This window comes from Bombyx mandarina, chromosome 04, assembly GCF_030267445.1.
Source record: "Bombyx mandarina strain Sakado chromosome 04, ASM3026744v2".
Taxonomy (NCBI): domain Eukaryota; kingdom Metazoa; phylum Arthropoda; class Insecta; order Lepidoptera; family Bombycidae; genus Bombyx; species Bombyx mandarina.
Window position 1 is genome coordinate 6,151,991 of NC_143211.1, and position 11,338 is coordinate 6,163,328.

Here is an 11,338-nt window from a genome sequence, read left to right on the forward strand (position 1 = left end):
TCTCTTTGGAGACTTACAATAGAAGAAAACGGATCTAATGGTTTTCTGTTTTTAAAAGTACCTTTGAGAGATGCATAATAATATGTTGATGACCGTAAATTCTAAAAATTTATTCGATATTTTTTCTCAATTAATCGTTTCATATATCTATAATGGTTATGGCAGCTAAAACGTATTGTATATCTCTCATATATAACTTACGAAGGTGAAGTACGGATTTATCAGCGTAGTTGTGCTTTGCGATTAGAATCACATGGATTGCTCTTTTAGCGGTTAGATTTAGCAAACGGGATACAACAATTGTATCTGTTTTATGCAAATAACACGATGGGCTCTCCACCTCAACCCCATCGATGTACCGTCAATAAAAACGCAAATAGATTTGTTGTATCCGGTGATTTATTCGATGGCCCTAGAGAAAGAAATATCTAAATTCTATGTTATGTATTGTTAATGAGTGTTATAAATCTTATCGTCTCTAAGAGTTACAGTGTTGTATAGATTGGTATATTTGATTTGTAAATTCTTATATCATTATGTTAATGTAAATTTTCTTTGGATTAAATAAAATTTTGAAATTTACATAATCGTTCATCTCGACTTTTCATTTGTATACACGGAAACTATTTTTTTGCGTCGAAAAAGAATAATCCACTAGATCCGCAGTTCCGATCACTCCATATTTCCGCACTACGGAAATATCTCTCCAAATGTTCGTTTTTTTCGTTCAGATCGACAGGCCGCGTTGCGGTATTACAATTACTTCCACTAAATGTACCATCTGAATTGGAATTCGTTTGTGATAAATTCCGCATTAGTTCGTAATGCGAGAAGTTCATTGACATTAAAGATATATTGTCTAATCCGTGGCTGAATGTGGAAGCGCGACTCGAGTTCATTAAAATATCATTACGATGACGTATTGTAGGACTTCCTGGAGTACTCGCACGGCCCACTCCATTCGATAGTCTACATTTCTTCAGTCTTCCGAATGCCAAGTCCAAGGAGTTAATTGTTTCGTTCAGTAACACGGATTTGCGCTTCACCGGTTCGTTCCTAACAAACTGAGACGGTCCAGTATTATGTGACCTTGCCTTATTGATGAACCTCTTTTCGTTGTTCAAGTTTTGATTCTCCATATCTATTTCGTATAGTACTGTATTGTTAAGTAATAGAGTCGCGTCGCACATTACCTAGCAATAAGTAATGAAGCATGCTTCATGCAGTATTTAGTACATTTTCGAATTTCAATAAATAAATCACCACAAATTTTGGTTAGATGTCAAATGTCAATTTTCCATTGAACTTTAACGATAACTGTCACTGGATATAGTCTGTCGCCATCTAGATTTTTTACTTGCAAACTTCAAAAGGGTTACACTTAAAGAAATTTTGTCCGCACTAAGAGATGGCGCCACATTGGTACCGTACAACTCGGCACAATTTAGTACGAAGTGATACTTTATTAATAACAAAAATAGTTTTTAATCAGAATTACATTTAAAGATTATAAACATTATAAACAAAAGCTTAAGGTAGATTTTTATCCCAAATAATCTCCTTGTATAAGTTTAGCAGGTAAGTAAGCGTCACAGAGCTCGCCATTGGTCGGAGCGAGTGCTTCTATTTCCGCCTTTGCACCGCTAGATAGCATTACTTGTAGCTCTTCCCTAATACGACCTCCTGGAATTTTCGCGTTACATTCAACTTGTAATTTTAATTTGTATCATTAAACCTTATTTACTGAACAAAAGAGTTTTAAAATTGAGTTTTTGCGTGATTTAATTTATTAGAAACATTTAAAAAATATTATTTACGTATCAATATAATTCGAATATTAATTTGTATTCATAAGTATTGAAAAATGACATGGGAAAACTCACAACCGTACATTAATTTTAGATTAATTACTCACCGTTACTATTGTTATCCAAATAAGGTCTTTTCAACAAAGATAATAGTTTTCTTTTATCGCGTTCAGTGAGTGCCAATCGCGCTTCAGTAGGAGCGAGAGTCATGGCGTCATGGTGACGAGCCCCAAGCATTACTATAGAACTACAGGCTAGAGAAGACGAGAGATGCGACTGTGCCTGTTTAGAAAGAAAACAGTATCTATAATATGACAATAATAATTATAATTCATTGAAAAAAATATTCATAAAATATTCTTTGCGAAGCCGTTTTTGAAACACAAATACTTCTAAAGGTTGAATGAAAACTTTAATTTAAATTCCCTTTACATTCTTGTAGAAAACTAGAGTTGAATTACCACTATTTGATGGAAACAGCAAAAATATCATGAATTTTTTAATTCGTGTTTCACCTAGTTGAAGTAAATTTGTTTATAGATGAATTTATTTTAATTTTATATGAGCTAAGGCTTAGTACTGGCGGATTACACACAAAAAAAAAGTAAATTACATTTTTAACGTAAAGTTTCTGTGGTTAGAAAAGATGTAAATATTTTTTGGACTTAAAATTATTAAAGTTGCAATGGCTTTTATCATATTATTTGGCATAGCACATGTACACTGTTGACCTTTTACATTTCACAATGATTTCGTTTAAATAAGATCCGTAAAGAGCTGTTTCAAAAAACACTTTTCTTTCTAATGTTTACAGTTTTGGCGCACCTCATATAAATTTACATACTTCAATATTTTTACAGATTAATTATTCTTCAAATTTCCTATCTAGAAAATTCTATAAAAATCTTACCAATGAACCGTATTTATATGTGAGGAATATCTCATAGCCGTGAGGATCTGCGTCCACAAGAGCCAGGGCCCTCAAACGTAATTCCTTGCATAGACGACACAACAACTGTCTAGTACAAACGTCCGGATAACCCTTACCCTGGTACAATAAATATTTTAATAAGCGCACAGACCTTCAGAGCAGTATTTTTGCCTACCTAACCGCCAGTTGCCTTGAGGGACTATTCTGGCTTCGCGTTGATGTTAGGCGAGTCCACGAGGCTCAGTTTGAGAGTAGTTGCTAACATTTATCCTAGCAAGAGCAATGCTTCGTTGAATCTAGAGCAGTAAATATCTAGCAAATATCCAACCTTACGCTTCTAATGTCCAAGTTTATCTATAATTCATCTGAACGTTTTACTTTATTCTGATCTATCAGTCATCATTAATTAGTAACGTACTTATGACAAGCAAGTCACATCTTTATGTGCGTTTAGATTGGCAGTATAAGAAGAGCAGGAATGAAATTCTTACCGTAAGTATAATAACAGGACCTAGTCTGATCAAAGCTCCTTCATCGAGTAGCTTTTGAAATATGGCATCCTTCTCCACAACCAAAATGTACTTTGCTGTCGACTGAAATTCTGTTATTCCGTTCACGTCTTGCGGAAGTAGGACCCCTGAGCAACATAAGTATTTATCTGTCTGTAATTATTGTTTTTAATTGGCAATAGAAGAGCACATGAGGTACCCTGTCCACCTGGTATTAAGTGGAGGAGCCCATAGACGATACTTCCGCCCACTTCGAAGCATTACGAAGAAAAAGCTTATTAGTAATTCGAATACCCTACGCTTGAGCTTCAAATGTTCTAAAATATTAATGTTGAAAGTTAAATTAAAAATGAAAATTAAAATATATGTGACGCCAATGGAATAACCGATTGTAACTGTACAAAATCTCAAATCGATTTGATTAATAATGTACAAAGATAAAACGCGAACAAAGAAAAAACCGTCATTACAGTGGAAAAAAATTAAGATACGATGCCTAACTGTTAAATGGTTCTAAAAATTCTAACCTAAACCTTTGAGGCCAAATTATTAAAGCATACTCACCGCCTGAAGCCATGCAGTCTGTCAGAGATCCATCCCTATGTTTAATAGTAAGAGGTCCAGCTATCAAGCCTTTAGCAGTTGCTACAATACCGAGATTCCATGGCGGAGTGTCCAACAAACAACAGACATCTCTGACTGCGACGTCAAGGTTCGCTTGATTGCGCAGTCTTATCACATTTTGATAGAATAATTCCCTATAAATTAGATGATTGAAATAAGATTTTTGATTTTATTACTTAAAATTTTAATTGATAACTGAATACAAGCCGGCCATCTGTCTTATAAACTGTGTCTTAAGATCGTATTGCGAACGTGTCATTTCAAATTATAAGTATATTTTCCGAAAGCTTTCGTTTCGTTGCATTAAAAAATACAGTCTATTTTGTTGCAGAATTTAATTATAATTCTAATTTATTTACATCTTAATAAAACAGAAAGACTTATTATTAAATCTTGGCTCAAAAACGCAGCTTTGATGAGGTCTAAATTCTAGGTGTATTAGATCTGACTATAAGACGACATTATGTCTATTTAACTTCATTTGTAGATAATGTAGAATCTGTTAAATCACTTTTTAAGCTCAAAAGTAACATTGATATTTACCTTCTAGTTACTATTAGGTTTTTAATTAACAGTTCGTGTACTTTAGTCAATACAAACACGATCGTGTTAAATCTAGTTTTGTCTTCTGAACTAGAGTAAGTTATTGTTGTTGTCTTTGCTTCATTGAAACATTTTAATGTCACTCTAAAATTATAAACTATACCCTTAATGTGATACAGACTTAATCAAATTATAAATCACCGTTGCAGTCACAAAACCATCGCTTGAATAAATCGGCTTTTTATTGTGTAATTTATGGATTTTTAGTCACTTCCTCTTTCGAATATCTACGCTTTAATCCGCTACGCAATAGTAGAAGGCATGTATATTCTTAAAACCTAAGTATATATTCATTTTATAAGCGAACAAGCGTTCCTACTTCGATTCTTCAAAAGAGGTTTTCGATTCTAAACAGAGCCAGATCTATGAATCTGTTGAATCATCTGAGAATACTATCCTTGATATTCTAAACTAAGTGGACCCGAAGTAAGGGTTTAATGGAACAAATGAATAGCCTCGCAAAATATAGGTATTGTGTGGTTAAGAATGCTTAGCCCCATTTACCGGTCTAAATCATAAACACAATTACTCCAAAGTCTTTGATTCCTGATAACTAGTTTTGGTACATTCCCATTTTCAGCGTCCTCGTTGATTCCGTTTAGAATTTCTTCGACCTTTTTAATTAAAGATTTTCGTATGGAATGTTTTTCGTCTAACTTAATGTCGAGTTTCTGAAATGCTAAATAAACAGAATTACGGAATCTCATCATAATTTATAAATCATTAACTTTTAATCTTAGACAAATCATTATTAGCAAGTACACCTTTATTCTCGCAGCATCCTTTCAGCATTTGCTGCACTTCAGAGAATCCTAATTTACGTTCAGGTAACGTTAGCACATTTTTATTTTCAGTCGTATCGCATCTCCCATCGACCGCTAATTTATCAATCGCCGCTATCAACTTCAAATCTTGTTTAAAAGAGAAGACCGGATTCAATGCCAAGTCTCTCAACATCGGTACTTGTTTATGAATTAGCTCCATCCTGCGAAGGAATCCTATAACTGACATTGAAAACGAAAATAATCGACAAACCAACCGAAAAGGTCTCTATTAAAATAAATCACCGGTAAAAGTGACGATGATCCTTACCTACCTAGTGGCGAGATGTTTATCAACCGCAAACAATAACAGCGTCACAAAACAGAGCTCGTAAAGGGGCCACGAGACAATGGGACAGCTTCTTGAGCGTTTTTATGGCGAAGTCGAGCGAACAAGCGAACGGGACAAAATCAACGTCGGTGGCGCATCCCATGAAAAAAATTACAATAGATTTAATCGAGAGATAGACATGGCAGGCGTCTCGAGGAGCAGATGACACGGTGTGACGACCTCACAAAGGGCGTGAAATGACGTCATAATAGCCTCGAATTATCGCCCCCTCTTGTCTCAGGGCAAATATTTAACAGGAGCCCGGTTTTTGTTCTCGTTCTTCGGCAGGAGATAATAAATAACAGGGTTACAGTAGACAAATGACGCGGACCGTTACCGCAGCGCTTTGTTATACGTGACATATTGCAACGACTCGATGTTTATGTCTTATTAATTTTATTATAATGGATGCGAACATCAATTAAACATATTTTGACTTTCGAGTTTTGACATTTTAGAAGCCTTGTGGAATAATATTGTATAATAACATACAGGAAAAATCTGGCGCGGGTCATTTCCCAACTAAATATTATCATAATCAATCAAATGTAATCAAATTTTAGTTATATAAAAATAACTTCTCACAAAACTGATGCACGATCGTACGTTGTTCGTATGCGTGTTTCAGTTGCATTTACCTCGAGAAAAATCCCTTTTCAGAGCCGCAAAAGCTATCAGTTAAATATTATAAATAGTAGCTATTTTTTTTTTCTAATAAGTTTTCTAATAGATATTAAAAAAAATGTTACTTAGTGACAAGGTATTATTCTGGATTCCATATTTCTTAAAAATACTCATTGTGTTTTTACTTTTCTAATTGCAATACGTTGTCTACTATTGCGTTGTCGATTGCACCTATAATTGATGTGACCTCTGTCATGTACTTAGTGTCAATTTTTCAATGTTTTGTGTTGTTTTTTTTTCTACCTGTGCTGATAGCCTTGGGAGGCTATTTCGGCTTCGCCCTAACATGTAGGTGAACTCACGGGGCTCAAACCGGAAGTGTTGCTAACACTAGCCCTAGTAAGAGCAGTGCTTCGCAGAATCTACCACCGGATCGGAAACGCGACCCACTTAGAAGTGGGTCGCGTTTTGAAATGTGGTGCTGGCGCCGCCTATTAAAGATTCCATGGACAGCCCACCGCACGAACATCTCGGTCCTACATCAGCTTAAAATGGAGAACGCTCAACGCCTGTCTGCCACCTGCCTGCAACGCATAATGCGCTACTTTGGTCACGTTGCCCGCAGAGGTGTAGATAACTTGGAACGTCTGATGGTCACTGGAAAAGTAGAAGGAAAACGTCCTAGAGGCCGGAGCCCCAAACGTTGGTCCGACCAGATCTCCGAGCAAACCAGCGGACCACTTAGCGCTGCACTACACCAGGCAACTGACCGGAACCGATGGAGGCTGACAGTCGACAAGCTAAAATGGAGTCACGATCTTCAGCAATGAGGGAGCGATGAAGAAGAAGAGAAGATCCGGCGAAAAACTCAGTGGGCTGTGCTATGAGTTAATTCGCTCGTCGAGCCCTTCATCACAAGCGACGGGTTTGACGAGGACGGTGACCGGTGCTTGTGGTGCCTAAAAGCACCGTTAATGGATCGGGAGGATCCGTAATGACGTGTTTTGGGCGACATTGACGAAAATATATAAATAAACATAGGAAAACGGGATTAGCTTACGTAGCTCATTTATAGTCCTAACGTTTTATGAGAACAATACATAATATTCTTAAAATAGATCTATACTTAATGGTTCAGAGAACAATTTGCTATAACGATAACATATTTAACTATTCCACTAGTCTCCTACTTTGGTTAAGTTTTTTGTTTATATGCTTTACAATAATAATATAACATTTTGCGTATTATTGGTAAAATCAATAACTTTAATATTTTAGTGCTTGTGGAGACTAATGAGAGTCTTATATTTATTAAGGCGATTTCCACCCTGTTTAATATTGAAGTATTCACAGGTCGCAGCGCGTAAACGGATAAGACCCACGGTCTTACCTATTTCTTAGAAATAACCGAGTTACCGATGTGCAGGATGGATCACTGTTAAATTATACAAATCCAGTTCCGACTGAGGCCGTATGAGCACTGAGGTGTGAGCACCTCAAATTCGGCGACGGCATTCACGTTACGACGTCTATGGGTTCCGGTAACCACTTAACACCAGGCGAGTCTGTGCTTCCAGCAATCTGTACAATAAAAGACATACGATTAATATATACCAGCAAAGTATTGGGCATGAAAATGTATTTTAAAATACGAACAAATGAAGTCACCAACCAAGTCAAGTTTGATGTCGTCGTGACCTAAAGGATAAGACGTCCGGTGCATTCGTGTTGAGCGATGCACCGGTGTTCGAATCTCAGGCGGGTACCAATTTTTCTAATGAAATACGTACTCAACAAATGTTCACAATTGACTTCCGCGGTGAAGGAATACCGTAGTGTAATAAAAATCAAGCCCGCAAAATTATAATTTGCGTAATTACTCGTGGTAGGACCTCTTGTGAGTCCGCACGGACGGGTACCACCACCCTGCCTATTTCTGCCGTGAAGCAGTAATGCGTTTCGGTTTGAAGGGTGGGGCAGCCGTTGTAACTATACTGAGACCTTAGAACTTCTATCTCAAGGTGGGTGGCGCATTTACGTTGCAGATGTCTATGGGCTTCAGTAACTACTTAACACCAGGGGGGCTGCGAGCTCGTCCACCCACTAAGCAATAAAAAAAAACCCAAGCTAACCAATTCAATTTAAGTAATTTGACTTAGTTAAAGAAACTAGATCAATCATTACAACATAAGTACCTACATTGCTTTGAACTTCCAACCTTCAAACTTGGACGCATAATATGATTATTTTCAGTAATTAATAAACCGAAGATACGTTTAGAATTAGGCATAGGAAAACCTAAGTGTGAGAAAATATCAATTGGAAAGAGTTCCCATTGCCATAACTGCGACTCCCTAAGGCGCGTCGATAGCATCAGCGGGTGACAGCCCGCACAAATACCATACAAATTGCACGATGAATCCTTCAAATTGTTTGTTGCAATTATTCCAACCCTTTCGCGATTCTACGACCACGGGGAGGTGAGAAAGCACTTATCTATCGACTCGATCGAAACGACCCAACTCTTTGACGATGGTGTGAAGAAACAATTCTTGGGTCGCCGCGGGCTACACCCGGTTATTCGCCATAATTTTTTTTTGTCACGATCGCAGGAGATTTTTATCAATCTGATAACAATGGAATTGCCTATGATTTACAGTTTTTAAAAACGCTTTATAGCTAAAAATTATTTGCAATTAATTTTTTAGTAAATTATAGAAAACCATAAATATTAAATGTCAACCGATTTAACTTAACGGCCGTCTGGTGTAGTGGTAAGTGACATGGTCACTACACAAGGGGGTCGCGGGTTCGAATCCCGCCAAGGGAAGATATTTGTATGATAAATATAAATGTATTTTCCATGGTTATGGATGTATATTAAATATATGTATGTGTATAATAAAAAAATTACATTTATATCCGTTATCTAGTACCTGTAACACAAGTTCTTTACGAACTTATCACGGGACCAGTTAACGTGGCGTGTTTGTGAGTAAAAAAAAAAAAAAACTTTAATACTTTAAAAGCTACGATTAAAATCGATATAAACGATTTTGTTCATTTTTATGGGCGTTAGATTGCTTTAATATCTCTGGACTCTACTATAAAACAAATTTTGTTGGGTCCTTTTAAATACTAAAACATGTAAAAACATCGATTTGATTTTAAAATCGTCAGCTTCCCACAATAATGTCGTGCTCTCAACTAGCCAGCGAAGCGTCACTAAATACAACAGTTATAAAAATATGTAACAGTGTTTTCTCATTGTGCGGACCGAAGTGGTTGCAGTCGCGAGCCACAGGGCGCCGGACCACAATGGGCCACCATTGCGTTATCTCGATGGACGATACTTTGCCGCCTAATTGACTGCTCAAACGTTATTTTAATATTTTGTTATTGAATTCCGATTTCGAAATAAAATAATAGGTGATATTTCAACGATTATCTTTCTATACATTCTCGAAAAAGCGCTTAAAATTGCTACTTTTATTAACAGTTGAGTCATTCGGGACCGCGAAAACTGTAAACTAATCGAAATGTGAGAAACAATAAAATTAACATATTATACGCCAAATTAGCTTGTAGAAATAGATTTAGTTATGTCTAGAATTAACGAAAATTTATGAATATGTATTCACTAATAGGTATGTTTACAAAGACCTGGATGTTGTGATCTTAAAGAATGTAATCTATACTAATCTATACTAATATTATAAAGAGGAAAGATTTGTTTGTTTGTTTGTTTCGAATAGGCTCCGAAACTACTGGACCGATTTGAAAAATTCTTTTTCCATTAGAAGCCGACATTGTCCCTCATGAACATAGGCTACATTTTTAATTATTTTTTTTGTTTTTTATTGTTTCATGTGTGTTTTGATGTTTCCGAAGCGAAGCGAGGGCGGGTCGCTAGTTTCAAATATTTTGTAAATGACAAATCCCAGCCCATTTTTAAGCTCATGTATCATGGTGGAGTTTACATGGTTGATGTTCATGGACTCTGGTGACAATTTAACACTAGGTGGGCCGTGAGCTCAGCCACCCATCTTAGAAGTAAATTAAAAAAACGACCATAAAAAATATATCTCATATTAAAAATCGCTTAAACTGTTCATTGCTTTGTAGCTGGAATCGCAACAGTTTCTCACATTCGAGTGGCTACTTTTCGTATTGTTCAAAAACAATACCACAATTGCGACCAAGAACTATTCGAATATTTTATACATATTATTTGCTTCAAAGAAGTCTCAATTGCTGGGGGCTCATTTAACGCATATTATTGTTCGCATTCAATTTGTAAGTTATCGTCTTGTGAATTAGCCAGTGAGACCTTCGCAAATTATGTTAGAAGTGGAAGAGACGCGTATTAAAAAAATACAGTTAAAAGTACGGCTATAAATCGGTACATAGTAAGAATAGTTTCATTTTTCTGATACAAGAAAGGCGAAGGTATCACACACCATACTGCTTAATTATTTAAAACAGGTCGAAACTATGTCTGTAGAACGAAACGGGAAATACAGCAAATTAAATTTAATTATGAAATGAAATCAATGAAATTTCATGGAATTGAATGAGATATGAGCAAAGTATCTTCCAAAAAAATTGTATTAATTGACTAAAAGGTCAATGGATTTTTTGTAAAAACCCAAGAAACAAAAACTCGACTGCCAAGCGTTCCCGCCAAAAAGCGGCTACGAATCCTAATCTAGTTATCGTATATTATGTCAGCTTGTATGATTTCACTATAATCTTACCTACTAATACTTATTTATTAATGAACCTTTAAGGAAAACGAGCCTTATGCATAAACAAATTGGCATTCACACCTGTCTACAGAAATCTTAATGAGAATACATTTACATGTTTTGCTTTACAAACAAGACTACCTACTGTCCAGGTGGCTATCCTGTGGGCTTGTCGCTTATGTTTATACCTAGTTTTTTGCGTTATGATTGTTTAAATAGCCTGACATGGGAAGGTGAATTAATGAAATGTATTTTAGGATTTACGCAAACCAGTTTATGAACGTTTAATTGAAATGAGATGTTAATCAAAATTAACTTGTAGCGGAGAAATATTTGAGA

The 11,338-nt window shown here is 36.0% G+C and overlaps 2 protein-coding genes across 2 annotated transcripts; both read right to left on the bottom strand.

Moving 5' to 3' along the window:
• Positions 1 to 381: 381 nt before the first annotated feature.
• LOC149503089 (uncharacterized) lies at positions 382 to 1,323 on the bottom strand. Its single transcript, XM_089727022.1, has one exon. The coding sequence runs from the start codon at positions 1,188 to 1,190 to the stop codon at positions 624 to 626; it is 567 nt and encodes a 188-aa protein (XP_089583148.1). The 5' UTR covers positions 1,191 to 1,323; the 3' UTR covers positions 382 to 623.
• A 135-nt stretch (positions 1,324 to 1,458) lies between these two features.
• On the bottom strand, positions 1,459 to 5,604 carry mei-W68 (meiotic W68). The gene is made up of 8 exons (XM_028184005.2): positions 5,240 to 5,604; positions 4,980 to 5,154; positions 4,416 to 4,559; positions 3,813 to 4,006; positions 3,231 to 3,376; positions 2,719 to 2,856; positions 1,916 to 2,090; positions 1,459 to 1,683 (listed from the first exon to the last, which is right to left on the bottom strand). Exons 1-8 carry the CDS (start codon positions 5,484 to 5,486, stop codon positions 1,544 to 1,546), a joined length of 1,359 nt encoding a protein of 452 aa, XP_028039806.2. The 5' UTR covers positions 5,487 to 5,604; the 3' UTR covers positions 1,459 to 1,543.
• Between the last annotated feature and the right edge of the window lie 5,734 nt (positions 5,605 to 11,338).

Excerpts from the sequence above, each read along its gene's own strand:
- LOC149503089 (XM_089727022.1), bottom strand. The coding sequence starts at position 1,190 with ATGTGCGACGCGACTCTATTACTTAACAATACAGTACTATACGAAATA.
- mei-W68 (XM_028184005.2), bottom strand. The coding sequence starts at position 5,486 with ATGTCAGTTATAGGATTCCTTCGCAGGATGGAGCTAATTCATAAACAA. Across the intron at positions 2,857-3,230 it reads GTCCTGTTATTATACTTACG|GGTAAGGGTTATCCGGACGT; the intron begins GTAAGAATTTCA and ends TTATTGTACCAG. Across the intron at positions 1,684-1,915 it reads TTTGGATAACAATAGTAACG|GAGGTCGTATTAGGGAAGAG; the intron begins GTGAGTAATTAA and ends CGAAAATTCCAG.